Source organism: Pollachius pollachius (genome assembly GCF_949987615.1).
Source record: "Pollachius pollachius genome assembly, chromosome: 1".
Taxonomy (NCBI): Eukaryota; Metazoa; Chordata; class Actinopteri; order Gadiformes; family Gadidae; genus Pollachius; species Pollachius pollachius.
In genome coordinates this window covers 14,023,244-14,047,970 of record NC_136934.1, presented here as the reverse complement: position 1 = coordinate 14,047,970, position 24,727 = coordinate 14,023,244, and the positions used below count along the sequence as shown (strand labels likewise).

The window sequence follows — 24,727 nt, the reverse complement described above, 5'->3', positions numbered from 1 at the left end:
TCTACTGCTTTTATTAACTGTCATGTTAGATTACGTAACCGTTGCGGTGATGATAACGCGTCAGTGTTCTGACCTTGGCTGGGACCCACACACACACACACACACACACACACACACACACACACACACACACACACACACACCATACTGACGCACACTGGCTTAGTTATTAATTTTTCTGTTTGGCGAACAGGGTTTTTTGTCTCACTTTTAGCGCTTTCTACCAGTGCTTAAACATATTGGTCCGGACCAGTTATCTACTGGTCTGTGATGTGATCTTTTTGCCCTAATCCACCTTCTCCCGAATAAATGTAATCTTAATCTTTTGTCCATTAAACAAACCATATTATTGATTATGCTTATATTCTTATTGAAGCACTGTATATTGCTGTTTGTGTAGTTAAGTAGAAATAAACATCTATCTATATATCGGCTATCTATCCTCTATATATACCTCTAACCTTCAATGCATAGCATAGCTATTTGATTTAACTGTTTAAAAATGTGAGCCAAGAGTGTCTGATACAGAAGTAGAGAATGTTAGGGCACCTTTTAAGTTACATGATTATATGGGCTCCAAACACACAGAGACCAGCCACTGTTAGATTTCCTAGATTAGTATTATAGTATTGTAGTTTTATATTCTTTACATTACATCTATTTAGAAGATGCTTTATCCAAGGCGACTGATGCTTTTCAACGAATTCAAGGTGCAATCGACTATGAAATTGCAAATTCATAAAATAAGCATAGCAACTGCTTTTAAGCGCTGAACTGTAAAAACAAGAGATAGAGACTTTATATTTAATTATTTTTAATTTAGCATTCACCTAGATGTAGTCTGAACAGATGAGTTTTTAGCAGGATGTAAAGGGTTTCAACTTTCAAATGTAAGAGAGATTGTTAAGAAGATCCAAGTAATTCATGTAACAGTTCATTCAATGATTGGTGAGACTTTCTTACCCAGGTATAGCACCCACTAACTTTAAAATTTTCTAGGGCGGTGACAGGACGGTGGGAGAGCAACGGATAATGATGGGAGAGAGTAACACGAAGTAACAGACTGTAGCACAGAGGAGAGTCAACAATGTAGCACGGTGGGGTTGGTTATAATGGTATCCTGCAGCAAACAAAGGATTGAACATTGCATCTTGGCTCTATGACCTATTTGGGACCACAGACTTGGAACGTAAACAATTTACATTTTGGGGATTAAGTTGGGATTCCCTCATAGTGATGGATTAGCAAATTGTTTGGCAGTCATGGAGCGTAGTGGGACTGGTTTTATGAAGTAGATTAGACTATTGAAAAAAAGTTATAGTGTCTTGAACCTTCGAGGCCACTTGCACATTGGCTTATGGAGAGTTTTAGAGGCCAGTTCTATTAATCTTAATGCAGATTGGAGGCCACAGGAAACTTTGTGAACAAGCTGGGTCTGAATCGATCGGAGGCCAGTGGTCTGGGTGTCCGTGATGTCCGAGATAGTTGGTGATGTTCTAGATCTGCAACACATCAATAATTCATCTATTGATGCAAACCTGCTTACTTACTAGATACTCTAGATGATCATTAGATTCCCTGATCGACTGCGTTATTCCTACATTCTACTGTCATGTTACTGTCTGTGACTGTAAATTCTCATTCAGGACATGTAGAACCTACCATCATCTCTGATACACCACCATGGAGCTGCCCGCTCACTGTGGAGTAAACACAATAAACTCAATTGCTACTCAGTTAGCTCCCAGTAACCCCTTCCATGTAAAGGAAATAAGCACATGTGATATCCAGCTCTCAATTGTTCAGTATCAGAGATCATATTTAATCCTGTAGGAAATTCTTTGTTACAATTGTTCTGCTCAAGATAAAAAGGACATTATTAAGTAAATCTATAAAACCCAAATACATCAATGCAGTACAATACTTTACAACAAAATTGTAAAGTGGCAAATAGTCCAAATATTATATTTCATTATAATTATTTTTAGCACCAAAACCACCTCCAAAGCCATCCAGACCAGAAGTAGGACTCAGTAATCTTTTACTCACTGTCTGGGAGACGAAACGGGTAGCTACTGCTACGTCTCAGAGGTAATGGCTCTTCTATCACACGTAGGAAATCAAATTTCTTCTCCCGGAGATCTTCTCTCCTGCTCCGAGACTCTTTTCTTCTTTTCTCAACATGGCTGTTCAAAGATTCTCTCTGTCGTCGAGGATCTTTTCTCAGATTTCTCAATTTGCCAACATCCATTCCTCTGTTCTGTTGATTCAAAACACATATATCATTGTGGTAACATGTAATTGCCCAATATTGCACCTCTATACAGACGTCTTGGGTTATCCTGTTTGTAACAGTGCATAAGTCTCTGAAGCATTCAAACCCTTCAGGACACTTAATCAGGCCAAAATTTAACCAGGCACGTAATACATGACACTCCAGAGGCCCTACATACAAAGGTCAATCATGAATCACGCCTCCCTAACCCTAACCCTCAGGTGTGGTAGACTTTAGTCAAACGGTAAGGCTTTATATTAAGGTCCTTGTACTGAGCCTCAGTAAATAGGTAATAAGACCCTTATTATATACTTATTAACATTAATTCGTGTTAATAAGACTATATATAAGTGTTAATAATTACATTATAAACTTGTTTATTGTGAGATTATTAGACTTTTATAAGCACTTATAAGAAACGTGTTAACTATTTGATTGCTTAATAGAATTAATAATAGTCAAATGAGTTTCTTATCGTTGATTGTGATCTGTTTTGTGTCCCATATCAGATCCTTTAAAGGCTTTAATTTTGAATGTTGCGAAACCGGAAGTTCTGTTTAAGCAATTAGCTGATGACTCGACGCTGACGCTTACAAAGCTTTGACGAACATGTGGAAAACATGTCGGAATCATCAGCACCCCAAACCAACAGCTGATAGACAAAAGACAGGCACAAGCACAAAAAACATGGATAAGAGGAAAAGGTCCCAACTGGAGGATGACTCTTCTGGTAAGTTTAAGAATGTAATGCTATAGTAAGGTTAGCTGGTTCTACCTAGCAAACTTTTTTGGCGTACATAAATTTCTTTCGGTGGCTTTGGCGTGCTAAATTTGTTGAGCTAACGTTTAGCTTATGCTGTCATATGAAACTAGGTAACCAAACTGTCTAATTCTGAGAAACAGTTGTGTCATGAATCCATGTCTAAACGGTTTAATTGCTTATGTAACCTGTCTGCTGTTGTGGTCAATGTTCTTTGTGTTTCTTTATACAGTAACAAGAAAGAAAGTAAAGACCAGTCAGAGGAATTCTCAACCATCCCCTGAGGCCACAGAGATGTCGGATTCGGATTCATCTGAGTCCGTTTTATTGAAATGTTGATGTTCAATAAATTTTTCATTAAAGTTCTGAAGTTCTTGTCTCCTCCTTGGCTCCTCGGCAGCGGTGCTCCGGCAGTTGGGGAGACAATCCCGGGAAACAATCCCTTTCTCCTCCATGTCACGGTTCAGTCGACTAGGCACGGCGTTATGAGTGGGCCTGACGGACATAGGACCACCCACTTCTCAACAGGCCCACCCAAAATTAAAAAAAACCCGTTATATATTTTAATTTTGTATATATATATTTTTAAAGGCTTCTGAAATGCTTTATTTTTGCAATGCAGCAAACTTTGTTAATATTGATGCTTGATCCGATTTGCGTTAAAGGGCTGTTATCTTCGTGGATGACGGTGAATTGGCGGTAGGCTATTGTAGCTATAGGCTACATTTGAATGCTAGTTCTTTGTATAATAGGCCAAGCTCAGTCTGTTGCTAATGATATCAAAATATTGTTGAAAACTTAAAACAATTAAACAGAATTCTGAAATAGTCGGCCTCATGTGATACGAGCATAACTAAACTATGTGGGAAATAATCGATTCCTGACGACTTTTACAGTCATTGCCTACTAGACCTGGTCTATAGAGTGACGCGCTAAAGCACAGCCAGGTATGGTGCGTAATTGCAAAGCGCTGTTCTTTGGTCAAAACCAAGAGACGTTTTTACACTCCCGGACCTTACACACACTGGCGGTTTATTTTTTGATGTAGGCTAAATGGGGGGGGGGGGGGGTTGCTGCGTTGTCTCTACTGAGCAAGGGTGTAGGAACCGGGGGGGACGGAGGGGACGTGTCCCCTCCAATATCGGAGACAGGCGCATTTGTGTCACCCAAAAATTATAACTCATTCCTACGCCCCTGCTACTGAGACAATAACGCAGCGATATCAACATGGGCAGTTCTAACATGAGAGACGGGGAAATCTGCGAGCTGCTGACCATCATGACAGAGAAGGTGATGCAGTCGCATTTAACAAAGACGTTGAAAGATGGTGCGATCTACGAGAAAGACGCAGAGGAACGTTCTTTACGAGGAAAGGCTTAAGGAGCGATCGCTGATAGGTCCGTCCTATGCACCGAAACTTTTTACAATGCAACAAAATATTTAAAGAGCATCAAGCTATTCAAATCTCTATTATGCACAGATAATATAACAGTATATTAGTAAGTCATTTGTATTAGGTTAAATAGGTTTTATAACATTTTTAATTTAAGATCCACCCACAATTGGTCTGGCCCATCCACAACTGGAATCCTGGCGCCGTGCCTGATCTGGACTTCAGGGAGTCAAAGCCAAAAGTTCCTTTACCCCAATTCCTTCCCAACCATGGCAGAGATAACTCCCAGTACGAGTCTCGTTGTGGAAGTAGCCTACCAGAGACTCCAGATAACCCGACGCAGTCTTTTCACCAAATGGGAGCTTTACGCAAGCTTACGTTACTGTTGCGTGTTATGCACCATAACACCAACAGCAGAACGGTTATCCAAATAACAAAGAAGCAGAGAAAGGGGGGGGTAACCTGGCCCGACATGACGACATATGGGGCCAAATTCCAAATCAGCTCATCTGAGCTTTGTTTTTGTCAAAGGCAGAGCAGGATTCCTAGAGCTCGTTTAACACCGAACGCCATTTCTAGCCACTGTGGGACCATAAGCAGGCTAGGAGTACTCTTATTATTGTTAGAAAACCTCATAAACTGAAATTGTCATGCCATGGGACCTTTAACCAAACCAATCATATTACAAATAAAGAGTTGGGGCAAAGGGCTTGTCTTTCAAATGTCAATCATTACCATTGGAAAAAGCCCCGGTATCCAAGGCACTCACCATGACTCTTGGAAAGTACGTACCTCTTCTGTAAAGAGTCAACAGCTACATCTTTGTATTATAAACCATCCAAACAGATCATCCCGCAGTTGAGGTGGTTTTTTTGACCAACGTGGGGTCCTACACAGAGCTGAGCTGTTAAACAGCACAGTTAGTGCTGCTCTAAAAACAAATTACCTCTGAGTAAAAGCCTCTGTACTCACCAATAAGGGATCCATCAGTAAAACAGCTCCTGTTTTAAAATAATGACATCTCTCACTCACTGCTGCTTCTGTTGGAGCACTAAAGTACTCATGGAGTCCTGCTCATGACTTATATAGAGATCTACAGTGACCGCCCCTTTTTTGCATCGTCATTCTTTTACATGCAGAAAGGTAAATATTGATTTTGATTGAAAGCAGACGAATAAAGGAAATACTTTTCATAAAGAACTACTGGTCATAAAGCTTCATCATCCTTGAAATATAATCTCAGTGGTCCATAAAGACATGATCAAAACTTACATCCTGATAGAACACAAGAGCATCACAGTTTAAACGTCTGACTTGAGGTTGTGCAAAGTTAATTTCTGTGTAATCTCCCTTGACATCTTCCGCATCAAAGCACTGGTCCTGAGTGGCTTTCTACCTTATTGACCTTGTATCCAGAAAATGACATATGTTGGTTTAGATAGTGGGATCATGTCCAAGTTACTGTTTTGATATCTGAAAAATACTATACAGTGCGAGCTGATCAGGGGGTCCAAAATGTAGATTTAGCCGGGTCCATGTTTACAGTAGGCCTATAAGGTACCGTCTGCACATTTTATTGATTGCGAAAGTGTCATAAACTGGGTCGATCTGCCTCCATTGTAAAAATAATATTCTCTACCATGCAGGGGCATAGGAATGAGTTTAACATTGGGGGGGACACATATCGGAAACCTGACAGATCCTGTATAATTTAACTCCCTTGCTACCATGCGTTGTACATGGTACCTGTCAAACATTAATGAAACACTTGAGACTGGGTTGGATACTTGAGAAAACAACTTGAATGATAATTATTGTTTAACAGGTTTCATAAGTTTAACACCCTTCTTGATAATGATTAAACAGTGTGTATAATAACACGGTGGACTCCAGGGCCACTGTGTACAACATGGTAACAACCGTGTGTTTGTTTAATGACCAAATGATATGTTTTATCCCTTACTACATTGCTCTTTCTTTTGTTGTATCTTGAAGCTATGAATAAGGCTAACGTTGCTTGTTTGGCACTCATTCCTGCATCAATCTGTAATATCAAAATTTGTAATATCAAAATTTACACAGTAAGAAAATATCCATATTCTTACTGTGTACATGGGGTTAGTAGTAGTGGTGCGAAATAACGTGAAGGGAGCATACATTAGCAGAACAATGTATACAACTACCATATCAATAAATGCTACCTTGTGTTTGGTCGCGTATTTGATCTGTAGACCAATATCCTCTATCAAACGATGCTCCCGCGACAGAATCACGTTATTGTGCACCACTACTCACTCCATGTACACTGTATGAATATGGGGAACATGTTTTGATACTGTATTATTACATCTTTACTGGAGATTTCAGGGGTACATGTTTATTCTACACCATGGATCAAGGCAAGGATCAGAGACGTTAAAACATACAATTCTTCAAAATTTCAGCTTCAATGAAAGTGTGTTTGCTGCATTTTCATTCCAGTGGGTTTCTCTTTCTTTCTCTGTTTGTGTTACTTAATTGTAAGTCTGTTAGAATTAACTTAAATTGTTGAGATGGCTAATGCTTATCCACCTATATTTAAATTAGGCTAGTTCACGTTTCCTGGGAATTTCAATGCGCACCACAGTCGGCCCAGGCTAGATTATTAAGCATGTGTGTGTTTGTTTGATCCTCGGTAAAGCCTGCCTGCCAACCGTCTCACATGGCACTCAGCCAGTCACCAGGGTGTAGCACACCTACAGGAGCAGACCACTGGGAGAAGCGGCGTGCACAGAGACATCAGTGTGCTGCAGGGGCCCCCCTCTTGCCTCCATAGCCACATGAAATGGCATCACCCCCCACAACAACCCGACTCAAGTGGAGCAACGTCATCATCGAATACACTGGTCAGCCATAAGGAAGTAAGTGTGTGTGAGTGCGTGTGTGGGTGTGCGTGTGTGTGCATGTGTGTGTGTGGTGTGTGTGTAAGCCTCCTTGTGTTTGACAGTAATGCAAATTAGATTATTTTCTTTTCTTTATGAGGGGATTCACAAAAGTACAATTATAGTTGTCAGAGACACATAATCACCCCATCCACCCTCCCCAGCCCCCCATATCCCACCCACAACCCACCTCTCATAAGAAAATAAAAATAGCCATATGGAAGAGAAAATGAATAAATAAAATAATAATACAAATAAAATAAAATAATAAATACGTATAAAAAGTGGTACTATGTATATTGTCATTATACTGCCATTCCACACTTGGAATTTAATTGACCTGATGGTTTTTATCTATATAACCCACTTTCTAATTACTCTACAGGTCAACTAGCATATGAAATGTCAGAGGCCCATCCAGACTGGGCACCATCTCTACAATTAGGTCGCAATGAAATCTCTGTGGCACAGCCAGAAGGGGTTTTAAGAAAGTCTGGAAGAGATGAGCAACAGCATGCACAGAAAGAGGCAGAAGAGATGGCACATAGTGAAGCAGAAGCAAGGGCACAGATGGAAGCAAAATGTCATCTTTGCCGGATTAGGCATGATGAAATCAATCGCCTGTTGGAGGAGAATGCACAACTGAAGCATGATTTGAAAGCTGATTGTCATTTTTGTCTGAATAGGCATGATGAAAACAATCACCTGTTGGAAGAGAACATTCAACTGAAGCATGAACTTGAGGAGGAGAAAATTACTTTCATAATTTTTTTGAAAGATGATGCCAAAGGTTCATTTTGTTGACCTATGTTAGAGCCTACCTACCTCAGCGGAGGAGAAATACACCTTTCCAGATGCTCCTTATAACTTCTATACGCCTGGGGCTGGAGCTGCCTATCAACACATTGCCCACCTCTTTTGTGTCAACAAAATTCAGGGAGAGGGTTACCATTAGGAAATGGAGGGTTTTGTTTGGAGACAACCATGGGTTCAGGCTCCTCTGAAAACAGACTCATGTGTTTTGTATGCACACTTAGTTGAGCCACTTGTTTTACTGGCCGCACAGATAAAGTTAACCAAGATAAGATAAGACTGTTTGGAACATGTACAGCATTGTCCTACATACATTTGAATGAAGAGCCTCCTCAGTATATACAATAGGCTCTCGCCGTTCTTGTATACTGCCTTAGTGTTCCAGGACCAGTCCAGTTTGCTACCCAGGTCCACACACTGATTCTTTCAGGATTGCACCAGCTCCAAATGGACACACCCTTCAAGGACACAGGAGTGACCATCCTTTTTTCTCTCAAGCTCCACCGCTTCCTGGTTTTACCCACGTGGAGCTGTGGATGTTTCTAGCTGCACAACTCAGTAAAGGCACACATAAGTATTCAAACTGCAATAGCTTTTGAAAATTGTTCTTTCTGATGGTTTTGTATTTACAATCTAAAAGATTCACACAAGGATTGTCATTTTTGATTATAGCTCCACCTAGTGATCCAACCATGACGGTTTCATTCCTAACGTTATCGTTACGAGCCAGCCGAATGGTTGGTGGGTGCTATAAAGTCATTTGTTATTGGTTGGCGTGCTGCCATTTGATTGGTCAGAAACAACAAGAGGGGCGTGGTTACATGTCAATGTTTATGTAGCCTGTTTTGACACGACTGCGATATTTCTTTAAAAAATATATCATTATCTATCCTTTGTCCTGTCTAGAAAATGCAACTGGATTACTAATTTTAGAGTTGTAACATACAAGCACGCACAGCATTTGGAATGGATGGTGCCATTGGTTTAAAAGGATGTCGGAAAATTCGAGGCTCTCAGATAAGACATTTACTTGAGGCAAAGGATTTTTTCCTTTTCGATTGTGATGGAGTAATTTGGCATGGTGAAAAAGCGATAACGGGAGCTCCAAATGTGGTAAATACGTTGATTAAACAGGGCAAAGGTGTGTTCTTCGTAACAAATAATTCTACTAGGCCGCGCGAGAATTACGTTCACAAGTTTTGCCGACTGGGCTTCACTAACGTGAACCAAGAACAGATATTCAGCTCGTCCTACTGCTCTGCGATCTACTTGAGAGACGTGGCCAAGGTCCAGGGCAAGGTGTTTGTCATCGGATGCGAAGGAATCCGGAACGAGTTGAGAGAGGCAAACGTTCCCTACCTAGAGGAGGTCGACGAACCAGACGCCACCATTTACAACTGCGCCTTACCCACCGATGTCAAAGCGGTGTTAGTTGGTCATGATGATCAATTTACTTTTCTGAAATTAGCTAAAGCATCGTGCTTCTTGAAAGATCCAGACTGTTTGTTTCTTGCCACAGACAATGACCCATGGCACCCATTGAAAGATGGAAGAATATTACCAGGTATAACTCATTTACAAACGTATTCATAGACAGAGCAAGAGGCCTTACCCACCTCCCTGCTCTTTAAAGACATGTATCTAAAATCATTCACTGCAAGTTGCTTTGAATAAAAGTATCTGTTAAATGACAAGTGGTAAAGAGGATGGTTCACATGCTGCCGCACAAATTCCAAGCCGCCATCTTGCTGCTTTAATATTGCTTATATATATAATTAGAATAATAACAATTGGTTCTGTGGTTGTTCCATAATTTGGTCAAGAAGTAGTTGGTACCACTACTATTTTATGGATCCACTTATTGAAAACCTCCTTTAGTAATAGACTCAGACACTTCCTTCAAATATGGTGAAATGAATAACATGAGGAAACTTTAATTGTCCCCCTTTGCTCCAACCACAGGCTCTGGATGCCTCACTGCAGCACTTGAAGTCGCCACCGGCCGCAAGGCTACAATTATTGGCAAGCCCAGCCGTTTCATGTTCGAGTGCATTTCCAGTCAATTCACAGGTGTGGACCCGGCCCAATGCCTGATGGTTGGGGACCGCCTGGAGACAGACATGCTGTTTGGCTCTAACTGTGGTCTGGAAACCATGCTCACCCTTACCGGCATATCTCAAATGGAGGAAGCTGAAGAATACAGCAAAAGTGAACAGTCCAACGAGCAGAGCTTTGTGCCAGACTATGTGGTCGACACCATTGCAGACTTCTTACCTGCTTTCGAGGAACTGGACTGACTGACTTAATGCATGGAGGTCTTTTACACTGTAAGGACTGTGGATGTTGTGATCTATTTCATTGCAATATGATCCTGTGTTCTGAAGGGGCCAGGGGGGGTCTGAATCAAATGGTTTGCTGGTGACACTGCACTGATTACATAAAATTACGATTGGTATATAAAGAACTGTAACAGTGGTGTTATTTTACAATGGTATGTACATAGGCAGTTTTTTTGAATTCATTACAGCAAGAATAGTATATGCTGCAGTTCCAAGACAGTCCTATTGTTCCCAATACCTCAGCATTGACGGCTGTTGTGCCAAGTTGTGGCTTTATAATATCTTAGTTAGTGTTCCTTTGAGTGCGCTCACTGGTTCAAACTGGATCATGGGTTGTGTGTAATATGAACTGTTTTGTGAGGGCACATATCTGCCTGTATTGTTTTTGAACTGTGATGGCCCTAAAGGCAAAGCAACATACTTATGGATGTGGAATTTTCCTTTTAATTTGTTTGAGAATAGTATTTTTCCTTATTCAAAACTATGCGCCGCAAGATGATAAAAATTTGGTCTGGCTATTGTACGGTTGTAATCTGACATGTGCATGTCTCTTTTTTGTTAATTCTTGTGCCAATATTAACATGGGTTATGAATCAGTTCATTACTTTCTAAGAAGAACAGGACAGACTTGCCAGTTGTAATATCCTATGTTCATGTCTTAGCAGCTCAACTAGCACAATAAATATCCTGTGTCACAAATGTTTGTCACTGATCTTGCAGAGGAAATTAAAAGTGATAAATGTCCCAAATATTGTAGAGTAAAATACACAGAAAGAATCCAATGAATAAATCCAAGGTAAACTTAAATATTTTAATCATTCAAAATCAGCATTTAATGTAAATGCATTCCCAGTATATTTGCTTTCTTCCTTAGCCCCAATCTCTGCAGAAACACTCAACAATAATACTCTGGACGGAATATTGCAATGGAACTAACCAACAGCTTAAAAATCAGTTGTTTTTGTCTTAAATGTATTCCAGCCTTTACATTGTATCTAGCTATTGGCTTCAGGAGGGTAAAACAGGCCTTATTGAATGCCTTATACTGTAATTGGAAACAATGGAGTGCAGTTTGTCCAGCTATTGGTCCAAGAGTAAAAATAAATGATAGAATGCCTTACTGTGTCTGGGAGAACATGATGGGAATTGAATCTCCTGTACAATTTAGACACAAGACAAGCATAAAGTCTATACAATGTTTAAGAAACACATTTAATATGTACATTTTCAACATGAATCATCTCATACATTATTCTGCATTATATCTGTGATGCATTGTGGCAGAAGGTGTCCTTGTGATGTAGAATAATGTTGAAGTGAAAAGAAGAGCTGATTTCTGCAGATAAGGTCTATTTAATGTTCGCACTGTGCCATAGTTCACTCCGGCCCACCACGCTGTGGATATTCAAAAAGAAAGTTAGAAAGCAGAATTCACGAGAGGTTTTGTTAAATACACAAATTATAAAAAGCTTTAGTTCCCCAGATGACACATAGCATATTACACACATAAAATGGTGAATTATACTTCAGTGTCAAATAGCAAATGGAGGGAGCAAGGGGTGTTCACGCCATTGCAAGCATTTTGTCAATTACAATTACAAAACGGTAGAAACTTGAAGTAGGAAGAGGGATTGCTTGACCCTTCTTGCTGGGGATCTGTTTGGGATAAACCTGTCGCAAGTCACAGACCTTTCGGTGGCTATTCCACACAGAGGTAGAACTTATTTTGTGTCTTTATAAATGTTTAGTGGCCTAACTAATCATTTTATAACTAATCTTGTGGCTTTATCCACACAAGATGGTAAACCACAAGAAGCGTGGCTTTCAGCTTTCTAATTAAAGTGGGGCTCCATTGATCCTTGCACGAACATGGATACAAATACATCTCTACCGTTATTTAAAAACAGTAACATACGCTCGTTGGAGGCAGAAAAGCAGCACTCATCAAGTACAGACAGAGAGAGGCTGACCTGGATGTACTCCATCTCCTCCACCACCATGGGTCTCCTGCGGTACCTCTGGGGTACCAGCTGGATAGAGGCCAGGGTGTCTGGGGATCCAGGAAGCCTAGTGAAAGGGACCGCAGGTCGGTAGGGAGGCGTTGTCCCTACCGACATGGAATTGGGAGGGCTCTGTTGTGGCATGTTCACTGCCAATAATTTTATTGCCTCAGAGGCTGCGAACAAAAGGGCATAGAACAAAAGGGCACACAAGAGAGGCATTTTTAGCACAAGAAATGGCTGGGGTCTTGTCTGTGCTCGATAAGAAAGTCATGAACTTTCAAAAATATATTAATATAACATATACAATACATATAAGTAAGGACGCAACTATAAGCATAGTACAAACACTCTACATCAGGCTAATTACAAAATACCCCAACTTACCATTAGGCTTTGCCACGCCTAGCCGGTCAGGAAACTTTATCAGAGGGGCACGGGGCCTGATAGCCTGAACAACAAATGACAAATGACAGCAGACAATATAGCACAACACATATTTTATTGGAAGGCATAGGTTGGTGAATAGGACGATACACAGGACTGGTACGTTTGGTACATCATTTGCGTCAATAGAGGAAACATACTTAATAGAATATGTGAATCAAATATAGGCTACAACAACTGTTTCCCGTCAATCGAGTCTGACAACTTAGTAAACCACTTGAAAAGTTCTCGATATCGGTTTCCATGACATTAGCCTAACAATATCGATCTTCAACGATGACAGTCAATGATACATTTAGCATTATCTGGCATAGACATTTAATTCGACCTTGACTTTCTACTTCAGCCTTAGCCTAACCAAATCAAGCGTCTTGTATCTTCAACAACACAAAATAAGTTGGCATAACATGCATACAGCTCAACAAGGACACGGGCAAATGTTGGCCATTCCGATAGCTCCATCGATTCCGGTACCTTTTATTCATATTATAACATAATTAAATCACAAGACAATTGATTCTGATGAAGTTTGAAAAACATATCCTTAAAGCGATCGACTACACGCAGCGCATACTATGAAATAGGACGAGTATGAGAGCCATTAACGAGCCATACCTGAATTACACGGGCGGCAGGAGCTGCCATTTTGGAGCTGACTTTGCTACCCATGATGACCTCGTCCTTTAATTCCGGGTAGATCGCTGCAAGGGCCACAAACACCACAAGAGGGCAGCAGAGAAGCGTGATGACTCCTGACCGACACCTTCACAGATTATAGCTACCATTTATTTACTGCGTCCTTTTAACTTGATGTGTGAACTGTTTGTAGTCTTGTTATTTTCATTGTCACGTTTGTAACGGCATTGGAAATATTCACATTGGAAATATTCACATTGAAATAATGCTTCCAAATCGCAACCTATAGTCTATGGTCAAAACACACACAATATTATATAAAAGCCTCATCCGTATGACATTTATCGAGGTTTAACATTAAACATCTTTACCTTGCTTAAAATGTCTTTATTCGACAATGTCGTGACCTGGAGGTCGGTCAGTATCTGCTCAGGACATCCTAGCACCAGGGTGTATAACCTTACTGGATAGTGAATGAATAGAATAAAGATCCCGCTTATCGTACTGCATCAAAATAGTGTTCACCACCGTTAATTACGGACAATATTCATAAATGAATAGCCGATATAAGACAACCACAAGCTAGTAACTATAAAAGGCGCTTACGTTGCCATCCTTTATACCCAGAGATACAATTCCACCAGGTCACGTGGTCCGACGGACGCTGCGTCTAGCAGATCACATGATCCCAGTGAGAATGTGCGAGACTATAACAGAACATAAAACAATTTGTCTGAAAAACCTAAGATAACCGATGAATTTAATTGCCACCTATATCCCATTGTAATCTACGATATAACCTAAATACCAATGTAAATCTACAGTGAATATTGATAAATACAAATTCGCGCTAATCTTGATACAGTTGTTTTCTTCACTCAATTATTAATTACTGAGCAATTAACAACTGCATCAAGATTAGAACGAATTTGTATGGAAGCAAGATTCATTCATAAGTCATTCCATTGTTTATAATCTCCAGGTTTGAAACCAATTGAATAATTGTGAAGTATTCTTATATAGGGAGGGAGGCATAATTAAAAGCAGTAGTGGCAATTTTCACTCCTTTCCAATGGCCAAGAAATCAGAAAAACGCAAATTTCACAAAGGTGTATTTTATTACAGCAAATGGTCCAGAAGCTACATGGGCTAGTTCCAAATTGGAAATGCAGTATGCATATGGAATTGCTTTAACAGCAGCGCAGCTTATTTATATATTTTTCATTTTTTTCTTACAGTTTAGGAACTTGCCCTTGTAAATGGGAATGAGACAGGTGCTGCATTACCCAAATAGGATGGCGTCACAGATGTACGGTCAGCTGTACGCACAAAACTGTAAACAGATCAGATTCCCAACGGGCCCCTGGTAAGACAGCTCAGACTAAGGTAACTGAACAGCTTAATGGGTCTTGGCCTTCTCGAACAGGGGTTTGAGCTGCTCCTGGGTGGTGGCTTCCTTCTGCTGCATGAGGTCGGCGTGGCCCTTGGTGACGCCCCAGCCGTCAGGGGTGGCCATAGAGGGGCACAGGGGCCGTCCGGATGCTGGCTTCAGGCCCTCCCAGTAGTCACGACGAGCCCTTGAGAAAAATAAAATGAGGTTACACAACAGCTACAAAACCCATCTGTGCATTCATCTTTGCGTTATAAAAGTTCTGAGGGAACATATTCTTCTCACCTGGCTCTGACCCATGGTTTGGTGTGCATCTCCAGGCCGGCGCCCCAGAGGCCGTGTTTCTCAGAGGCGGCAGGCAGGCATCCTCTCTCGGTGGCCAGCTCCTCCGCCACGGCCCTGATGTGGTAGGGCTCGAAGCCGCAGCAGCCCCCGATGAAGCGGATGCCCACTTTGTAGGCCTCCCTGGCATACTGGTGCATGTCCCAACGGGTCAGGATCCTGGGCTCCAGTCCTATATTACACAAACCAGATCATGTCTCTGCCCCTGGGTCATGTGGTGAAGGCTCCAGTAGAGGGTGTCCTGCAGCAAGTTTAATACCAGTGCATGCATGCCTGTGTCATGCATAACCAGTATAACCATTATTGAAACATATGGAAAGCTAACCGAAGGGGAACTCTGGCAGATCGATGAATCCCTGGCAGCTGCAGTCAGGGGTGTGGAAGGCCAAAGGCTGCACCATGTAGTGGGCCTTAAGACCAGCCTTCTCCACGGCATCCTTCATCATCTTCACAGTCTTCACACAGGTCATGGGGTCAAAGTGGCAGTTGATTCCCACAATCTCGGCACCTGGAGGGCCAGAGATAGTTCAACTTTAACCTTGGGATACAGTCAGACCCCTCTTGTTTTCACTGCGACTTAAGAGCAAAATAGAAAGGCCATCCTTGCAGAGAGTTGTTCATGTCTACAGGCCTTATTGTGAGAGGTTTGTACCCACCAGCCTTCACCAGCCTGACGGCACAGTCACCAGGGGTGACCCCGTGCATGTCCCCGTCCGGTCCGATGCACATGGAGGCTGCCACCGGCTTCCCTGTCTCCTTCAGCGTCTGTACAGCCCACTCCGCCTCTTCAACATGTTCAAAGTACTGCAGGCAGGAGATAGATAAGTTAGCAAAATACAGACCAGCCGCCAACCCACCTCATCTGGAATGGGTCTAAAAGACCACCAACAACCAGCAAAAAACTGGTTCTATGATGGGATACATTTGCTGTACCTCAGCGATCAGGAAGTCCACGTCTTTCTTAACAAACACGTCCAGCTGCTTCTTGAAGATGGCCTTCACCTCCGTTTCACTCTTGCAACTCAGATAAGAGGGAGTCTGGCAGACACCGCCGGCCACCAGACCGTCACCCTCATTGGCCACCTCGCGAGCCAAGTCACACGCCGCCTCGTTGATTTGGGCTCCCTGGAAACGTAATTCAGGAAAGAGGAAACAGCTTGAGCCAACGATGACGCTACTAGTAACACAGTAACACAGTAAACCAAGTCTGAATCTGAATCTGAATCTGAATTGTTTTTATTACATTCTTATTGTACAAGAGTATAATTCTCATGCTTGGTACCTCAAAACACACATAGCAGCAAAAATACAATATAAAGTAAATAGATATTTAAAAATATAAAAATAAGAAAAAACAAATATAAGTAACAGAAAAGTGAAGTGATTAAGTGGTAGTTGTACCAGCCACGGTTGATTTGTAGTTCAAAAGTCAGGTCCTAAACAATTGGGATCTAAATGCATTTCAGCGCACAATATTGTTTTTATTGTTCCTTCCAGCAACCTACTGTGAAGCCAAGCTGGTTGCCCCTGTTCTCCAGTTTGTCATCACTGGCGTAGAAGGTGAATGTCTGCATAACGTTGGCCCCAGCCCTCAGGAACTCCCTGTGCAGCTGTCGCACTGAAGAAAAATAAATAAATAGACAAATTTCTTTCTGACTGCAATGCAGATGATCAAGTGTCACGCAATTCATTGGAACAAACCATGGAAATATAAAAATGTCAACCCTGAAGTTTATCTAGTAATTGAATGTATACATTTTTTTTATTATTGTTATTGTCCACCCTACCTGCTTCTGGGTGCTCTGCAGCGGCTTCAGGGGTCCATGGTCCTGCCTTGACGTAGCCCCTCTTCTCCAGGGCGAACACAAAACCACCATCTCCAATGACGACCTCGCCAGCGGCAAGGCGCTCCAAGATACCCTGAAATGATAATACCAGTTACATTGCGGTTTTTCTTGGAGAGTGCATGTTGCAAGCCAAGTCCGCTTATAGGTGGGCGGCAACGCGCGCTTGCATGAAGTATGCCACGTGGTGCGCAAATAAGATGCTGCAATTTTAGTTCAAGATTATTTTGAAAAATATAGTATAGATATAAAAGTATGGAGTTTGGGAAACACATTTGGGTGTCTTAAACATAGTCAGCAGATTGTCATGCTGTTTGAAAACAGCTGCTCCTAATGATGCATTGGACTTACGCAGATGGACTAAGCTTGATAACGATGGATTCATCATCAAAGTAAATTTTAATTCTGAAGACAACAAACGAGTGCATCGATCGGTCCTACAGAGAAACGTCTGCCTTTTGCTGTGCTAGACGACATTTATCGGAGATCAAAACAAAATCGATACATTAAATAATGATAAATGACATACAAAAAAAAAATGGCATCGAGCTTGATGCTTAAAAAAGTAACCCAACAGGCTGTTAAAGGGCTGAAATGTGCAGATCATACACATACCTTTTTTCCTGAGGGTGCCATCCTTCCAAATCGCCGTCAAACCCTGACAACTGTGGCTGAAGTATCTTAGGGTTCAGTCAGACGGCCTATATACCCAAGTGTGCTAGGGGAGGGGTCGGACACCACACTTCTGATTGGCAAGATGCAAGTTGCACAACCTAATGTTCATTACCCTCCCGGTTCTTGTTGAATGCGGGTATTGTAAGTTATTTTTCTTAGGCTTTTTCTGGGTATTGGTAAGTTTATCTGCAACCCTGTTGTTAACAGATTTTCTTTAATTACTGACAATGAGAAAACACATTAAAGCTCTTATAAAGTTATTTTAATTATGTTGCCTGCATTTGCTACACAACCCTATCGGCCTTTTAAAATATTATGATCATATTATGTAATCAATACTGAATTATGGGTGGCTGTTATGGAATGCAACACAAATAACAACGTCACAATAAACACACTGCAATACAAACGCATTATTAAATTCAGTTTATTTCTTGGTAATTCACAGTGTTGCTCTAATCAAGGAGCACTATTGGCTGTTACAAGTGCTTTGGTCCATAATTCAAACAGAGTAGAGCTTCCCTTTCCCTGCTTCGCCCAGGTTCTCTTGCCTCTTTTAATTTCACAGATTAGAGACAAGGTTCTTGTTGTTCTTGTTTTGATTTCTGTTTCCCCTCTGCTGCTCGGCCCTCCTCACGTGGATTTGGCCTTCTTCTGCAGCTCCACCACATGCTTCATCTCCTGGCTGCTAGTGGCCTCCTTGTGCTGCAGGAGGTCTGCATGCCCCTTGGTCATGCCCCATCCCTCTGGCGTGGACATGGACGGGCACAGGGGACGTCCTGACGCAGGCTGGAGCTGCTCCCAATAATCCCGACGGGCCCTGGGTAGACACAGATATACGGCAGACATTGAGTCCCCAATGTGATGTTCACATGACCCATTTATCTTTTGAACACATCTTTTGTAATGACATACACAATAACAGGCAGTATCGTGAACCACGGTGCATCGTTGCATCTCCTATGCTCAACACAATATAACGAGCCGCTTTCAAGCTGTGGTTCTCCTTGCTCCTCTGAGTGTCTGCTGTGGATGATCTTTTAGGCGAAACCCACCTGGCTCTGACCCACGGTTTGGTGTGCATCTCCAGGCCGGCGCCCCACATGCCGTGTTTCTCCGAGGCAGCGGGTAGGATGCCCCTCTCGGTGGCCAGCTCCTCCGCCACGGCCCTGATGTGGTAGGGCTCGAAGCCGCAGCAGCCCCCGATGTAGCGGATGCCCACGTTGTAGGCCTCCCTAGCGTATGCATGCATGTCCCAACGGGTCAGGATCCTGGGCTCCAGTCCTATAAGTAGACGAAAAGTCAAACCCAGATCCAGCAGTCCTACTATGTTGTAGCAGAACTTCTGGGTCAAAGGAGAAAACTCATTTGCGCGATTGGATGATGTTTTCAGAAGAGATCTTACGTGTGTTTTAATTGTGTTTCTAAAGTGGCAAGACTAAACAGTGTAGGTTTAAATTCTTTACAGATATATCTATATTATTGACAGTTTATAACGGCTGCTGATTGCTTGCTTGCAGATTCCCACCTACAACAACATCATTGGTCGAAACAAATATGACACAAGAGAAAGTGAATTGCCTGTTTTGGGCCGACAGTCTATTTGGATTTTAAAAAGTCTGATTTGTGATTGATGATTGTTGTGTAGTAATGTACTCTACCGAAGGGAAACTCTGGCAGATCGATGAATCCCTGGCAGTTGCAGTCAGGGGTGTGGAAGGCCAAAGGCTGCACCATGTAGTGGGCCTTAAGACCAGCCTTCTCCACGGCATCCTTCATCATCTTAACAGCCTTCACACAGGTCATGGGGTCAAAGTGGCAGTTGATTCCCACAATCTGGGCCCCTGAAAATACAGGAGACATCGGTTTAAGGAAGTAAATAGAAAAGGAAATAGATTTAGGGGAGTCTTGTGCAATGAAATGTGCAGAGTTCAACTTCAATGCAAACCGAGTTCATGTCTCCTGCCGTTCGGATCAATACAGCTTTATGAGCATTCACACAACCTGTGAGCCAAAACACGAGGGATGAGGGATGTACACACCGGCCTTGACCAGCCTCACGGCACACTCTCCTGTGGAGACGCCGTGCATGTCTCCCTCGGGTCCGATGCACATGTTGGCAGCCACCGGCTTGCCGCTGGCCTTCAGCACCTGGACGGCCCACTCTGCCTCCTCCACATGCTCGAAGTACTGCGAGGCAGGCCACCACAACACGATCAGTTTTCTCATTGTAATTCAGCTGAACTTTTAAAATGATAATATGTGGAGAATAACAACATTGACATGTGCTCTAGAGTCTAAAACACATTCTGTCATGTAGACGCCAACTTAAAGGCTGCATGGATTCAGGTCTACTCTGACTCTGCAGCAAACATATAGAAATCTCTTTTCTTTTTTTTTGAGAGCATCACTTTTTGAGGCAGGGCGGGTTTTGGAGTAGGGAGAATGGAGGAGTGGGGAACAGAGTGTTCTGTTCCTGTCTACACTATGAAAATAAATGTTCCTCAGGATGGAGCTCTTTGAGGTACGCAGTGAGGAACACAGTTTCCCCCAGAATGGAGCACTCTGAGAAACACAGTGAGGACACAGTGTCCCACAGAATATCGTCCTCAGAATGGAGCACTCTGAGGAACAGTGTCTTTCAGAATAACGTCCTCAGAATGGAGCACTCTGAGGAACAGTGTCTTTCAGAATAACGTCCTCAGAATGGAGCACTCTGAGGAACACAGTGTTTCTTCTATCTATAATCTAGATGCGCTAGCTTGAAATCGCAAATCTTACATATTGTAGCTTTTAATATGCACAATAATAATATGTAACTTTCTCTGTGCTCCTATACCTCGGCAATCATGAAGTCCACATTCTTCTTCATGAAGACATCCAGCTGTTTCTTGAAGATCGCCTTGACTTCAGTCTCGCTCTTGCAACTAAGGTAGGAGGGGGTCTGGGAGACTCCGCCCGCCACCAGGGCATCTCCCTCATTGGCCACCTCTCTGGCAAGGTCACAGGCAGCCTCGTTCACCTGTGCACCCTGGGAGAAGGACGGAGGTCCAGAGGTCATTGATGATGGCATTGACCTATGCCAATCATAATAATTGATCTTGAAATAAGCCATTTTTTGTCTATCTTTTGTTCTCACAGTGATCTTCAGGGCCTGACCCCTGTTCTCCAGTTTGTCATCACTGGCGTAGAAGGTGAAGGTCTGCATGACGTTTGATCCTGCCCTCAGGAACTCCCTGTGCAGCTGGCGGACTGTGTGTGTGTGAGCATACAGGTGGCATGTTAAGGATGAAACAACACAATGCTATATGTGGAGCTGTGTCTCATGGGATCAATGGCAGTGTCTCTCCTGCACGTGTGTGACCGTGTGTGTGTGTGCATCTTGCTTTCATGTGTATCTGTGGTTTGGGAAATACCTGTGTGAATGTGGGCCTGCATATATGTGTGTATTTCTTACCAGACTCAGGGTGTGTGTGGGCAGCCTCAGGAGTCCAGGGGCCAGCCTTGACGTAGCCCCTCTTCTCCAGAGCGAAGACAAAACCTCCATCGCCAATCACCACCTCTCCAGCGTTCAGACGCTCAAGGATCCCCTGTGGGCAGGCACAGACACACAGAGAAACTTTCACTTTCTCCTGTCACAAACACACAATGGCCCCATAACAAGGTGGTACGGCATAAGTAAAAAATTAGAAGTGTGCAGATGAGTGAAGCGTATATGTTTAATGTAATAGATATTAGTGTGGGTATAAGTTAGGGTATAAAGATTGCTACAGATGATTGTAACATTTGAAGATGTCATTTGAGGTTGGATATGGTGAGACCTAGTTGCTGACTGGGAGGGAGGGTACGCCCATACCGCGACCCCTTCTAAAAGCACACACCAATGGTACATACACACACACAAACATACCCCCGAGAAATACATGCACACACTTTTCCCTGAAAGTGCTCTATTCCATCGATGATGCAGACGACTAGATGCATACATCGGCCCGCTTACCTTCTTGCCTGGTGCCATGTCTCTATCTCAGCCTCAGTTACAGTGCCAAGCACTTGGAAGTAGCACAACCGTGTTTGGTGACCCAGCGAGTAGAGAGCATGGTCCCCTGGTCCCCTCTTATAGTGGAGGGGTGACGTCCCCGCGCCAGGCCTCTTCTGTCAATGATTGACCCGCGGTTTGGTTTGATGTTGCTCAATGGCGTCAGGTCAGCGATGCAAGAGGGGGGCAGGGGACCGCCTGTCCACGAGTTATGAGGGGGCAGCATGATGGGCGATCATGGGGAATGTCAGAATTAAATAAGAATCACAGAGATTAGTTACAGAATTTAAGACGGTAATTATTTGAAATTGTAGAATAAATAAATTAGACGTACTGTAGACCTGACTTCAGATTTCTGAGGCTTAATGTTGATAATGTCTGATTATTTGGGGCTGACTGCAGTTGAATTAGTTGCAGGGGAATTGTGGTGCAGCAACTTGTTGGTTATTATTTTTACTTCTTCTGTCAGAGGCACCGATTAGATAATATGTTGACAAAAACCTTTGACAGAGGAGGTTAGCACACAAACACACACACCCACGCACACAGACACACACACACACACACACACTCAAACAGATGGTTCTCAGGTTTATTAGCCTCTTTGTGGTGTTAAACTATTTCCATTTGGCCTCCGTGTGTTTGTTTTTTAGGAGTCAAAAACTAAACTAAACTAAATTAAACGATGCACACAGAGGAGTGTCAATAAGTAAACTTCAACAAAGATAGACATAATCACAAGTTTGGTGACCTTCAATGAGGCAGTGGTGGTGGTAATGCTGCAAGTACTGGAACAATCCAGTTCAAAGGAGAATGTTGTTGGCAAACCTAGGCACTTTATCAACACAGGCAAAGTTCAGGAAGAGAAAAAAACTGCCCAAAAACATTTTTAAAAATCTAGTCCAACCATAGGATGCAGATGCACTGATTGTATCTAGACATGTATCGTTTCTCTTCACAGTTTATTTTTTAATTATAAGAAGCATGATCCAATAATTACCAGAAAAAGCATAACGGTCCCACACATGGATTTGAGTTGATTTGTCCTTCTCACTGTTGCTATTTTTGCAACAGTAATTTCATGATGTATAACGGCTCACCTGATGATCTAAGATAGCTGAAAAGAACAAGAAGACTATGTTTGAATGAGTGTGTGTGTGTGTGTGTGTGTACGTGGATGTTTGTGGGTGTGAGTGGGTGTGCGTGTGTGCACGAGCGAGTGTGTGTGTAATGCCGGGGGCTGTATTGGTGTGAGCGTGTAATGCATGTGTGTATGCTGTGTACTGTGATTCTGGACATTTTGTAAATCTAGAGCAGCCAGAAGGACAGCAACTGGCCAACACACTTACCCAGCTATTTTTTTATGGCCTCAGTATGAATGTAAATGTGAGTGAAAGTGGGCGTCTGTCTGTGTGTGTGTGTGTGTGGGTGTGGGTGTTTGTGTGTATGTTTGTACTACAGCTTTACTGTAGTGAATGAAACTATTGTCTCCCGATCTCACTCCAGCAGCTCATGCAACATATGTTTTATTGGGCTACATGTTTTTTCGGTTTTCCACGACTATATATACTACTTACTTATACTACTATTTATTCATGTATGTATTTGATTTTTTCCTTCTATTTATATTATTGTGTGGGTAAATGGAAAACATTAAAGAACTTGGCAATCTTCTTCCAATAGCATCATCATAAATATGCACTGCTGCCCTTGACAAATGCAGCAATGCACAGACTTAATAATTGATATCAAATTTATATCTTATTGCTTTTAAACAATGTTCTATTTGAATAAAGATGCTTATTTTATGGGGTCCTGAAACCGAATCCCGCTACATAACTAAACATTCAACAAAATTAATTTTTTGTTGAATGTCCAAACTGGGTTTTCCACACATCAACATTGTTACACATTGCCCCATATGGGACAATGGTTAAACAGAACACACACTCAACACCACCATTGCAACCCTTTCCCTGGAGCTATATAAAATATTTTTTTATTATTATTATTATTATTATTATTATTATTATTATTATTTCCCCCCAGGCATAAGTACAGGTAACTCCCATTGACTCATCATTAGTACTTCATTTAGGTAATTGAGTTATGTTTACCACTTTAACCACCCAGTGGACCCCTGAACTACATTTTAGACCGGACTTGGATACTTGACACTGCTTTAACCATGAACTCGTTTGTTGTCCTGTATGTTTTCGGTCTCACATGTTTGGAATTCACTGTAACGTTTGACCATTCAAACAAATCGAATTTCAATTTGTATTTGAATTCAATTCAATTGAAATGCATTAAATAAATGTGATTCAATGAACGTGAGCCTGAACGAGTCTGCAGCAGGCCTCCCTGTTGCCTCATCAGGCCCTAGGGAAGTGAGGGGTGGGTGAGGTTAGTGTCAGTGTTCGAGGGGTCAACATGGCCATTTCTGTAAGCTTCAGTCATGCCCAAACACGGATCAACCTGACACCAATATATACTCACAATGAAGGATGTGTGTGAGATCAGATGGGTACCAAGAAGGCTATTGGTGGTATAGGAACTCTTTTGGTCACAGGGTAATTTAGGTCAACACATGTTCTCCTGCAATATAAGTTGACTGTGTTTTCCTTTTTCGACACACACAAACACACATGCAGCTGCCATGATTCAAAGAATGTGCAAATCCTTTGATAGCAAGAATCCTTCTCAGACTAACAAATTGCCTCCCTCCTTCAACAGAAAGATTAGCTGTTTATGTCTCTGTGTATGTGCATGTGTTACACATCCAATATGTGTGTAGGTGCAATTCTGTGCATAAGTGTGTGTGTGTGTGTCTGTGCCTATGTATGCATATGT

The 24,727-nt window shown here is 42.2% G+C and overlaps 4 protein-coding genes and 1 long non-coding RNA gene across 5 annotated transcripts; 1 reads left to right on the top strand and 4 right to left on the bottom strand.

Annotated features, from left to right (window-relative positions):
- Positions 1-951: 951 nt before the first annotated feature.
- LOC307091318 lies at positions 952-2,164 on the bottom strand. Its single transcript, XR_013812730.1, has 3 exons — positions 2,050-2,164; positions 1,663-1,700; positions 952-1,502 (listed from the first exon to the last, which is right to left on the bottom strand). It is a non-coding gene; the product is annotated as an uncharacterized lncRNA (long non-coding RNA).
- Positions 2,165-8,996: 6,832 nt separating this feature from the next.
- Positions 8,997-11,208, top strand: pdxp (pyridoxal (pyridoxine, vitamin B6) phosphatase). The gene is made up of 2 exons (XM_079730907.1): positions 8,997-9,726; positions 10,125-11,208. Exons 1-2 carry the CDS (start codon positions 9,129-9,131, stop codon positions 10,457-10,459), a joined length of 933 nt encoding a protein of 310 aa, XP_079587033.1. The 5' UTR covers positions 8,997-9,128; the 3' UTR covers positions 10,460-11,208.
- A 90-nt stretch (positions 11,209-11,298) lies between these two features.
- Positions 11,299-14,180, bottom strand: kgd4 (alpha-ketoglutarate dehydrogenase subunit 4). The gene is made up of 5 exons (XM_079730921.1): positions 13,956-14,180; positions 13,564-13,649; positions 12,889-12,952; positions 12,472-12,677; positions 11,299-11,896 (listed from the first exon to the last, which is right to left on the bottom strand). Exons 2-5 carry the CDS (start codon positions 13,615-13,617, stop codon positions 11,879-11,881), a joined length of 342 nt encoding a protein of 113 aa, XP_079587047.1. The 5' UTR covers positions 13,618-13,649; positions 13,956-14,180; the 3' UTR covers positions 11,299-11,878.
- Positions 14,181-14,683: 503 nt separating this feature from the next.
- Positions 14,684-17,841, bottom strand: LOC307089777 (betaine--homocysteine S-methyltransferase 1). Its single transcript, XM_079756200.1, has 8 exons — positions 17,776-17,841; positions 17,104-17,236; positions 16,822-16,934; positions 16,250-16,441; positions 15,973-16,120; positions 15,642-15,824; positions 15,260-15,488; positions 14,684-15,161 (listed from the first exon to the last, which is right to left on the bottom strand). The coding sequence occupies exons 1-8, from the start codon at positions 17,794-17,796 to the stop codon at positions 14,984-14,986; spliced, it is 1,197 nt and encodes a 398-aa protein (XP_079612326.1). The 5' UTR covers positions 17,797-17,841; the 3' UTR covers positions 14,684-14,983.
- A 627-nt stretch (positions 17,842-18,468) lies between these two features.
- LOC307089785 (betaine--homocysteine S-methyltransferase 1-like) lies at positions 18,469-21,853 on the bottom strand (the record flags this gene model as incomplete). The annotated part of the gene is made up of 8 exons (XM_079756213.1): positions 18,469-18,655; positions 18,891-19,119; positions 19,497-19,679; positions 19,878-20,025; positions 20,675-20,866; positions 20,975-21,087; positions 21,293-21,425; positions 21,836-21,853. The coding sequence occupies 8 exons, from the start codon at positions 21,851-21,853 to the stop codon at positions 18,469-18,471; spliced, it is 1,203 nt and encodes a 400-aa protein (XP_079612339.1).
- Between the last annotated feature and the right edge of the window lie 2,874 nt (positions 21,854-24,727).

Coding starts and splice junctions, on each gene's coding strand:
- pdxp (XM_079730907.1), top strand. CDS start 9,129: ATGGATGGTGCCATTGGTTTAAAAGGATGTCGGAAAATTCGAGGCTCT. Junction 9,727..10,124: donor AGATGGAAGAATATTACCAG/GTATAACTCATT, acceptor CTCCAACCACAG/GCTCTGGATGCCTCACTGCA.
- kgd4 (XM_079730921.1), bottom strand. CDS start 13,617: ATGGGTAGCAAAGTCAGCTCCAAAATGGCAGCTCCTGCCGCCCGTGTA. Junction 12,953..13,563: donor CTGCCGCCCGTGTAATTCAG/GTATGGCTCGTT, acceptor TTTGTTGTTCAG/GCTATCAGGCCCCGTGCCCC. Junction 12,678..12,888: donor AGGCGTGGCAAAGCCTAATG/GTAAGTTGGGGT, acceptor TTTTGTTCGCAG/CCTCTGAGGCAATAAAATTA.
- LOC307089777 (XM_079756200.1), bottom strand. CDS start 17,796: ATGGCACCCTCAGGAAAAAAG. Junction 16,121..16,249: donor TGGACTTCCTGATCGCTGAG/GTACAGCAAATG, acceptor TCCTGCCTGCAG/TACTTTGAACATGTTGAAGA. Junction 15,825..15,972: donor CGTCAGGCTGGTGAAGGCTG/GTGGGTACAAAC, acceptor CTGGCCCTCCAG/GTGCCGAGATTGTGGGAATC.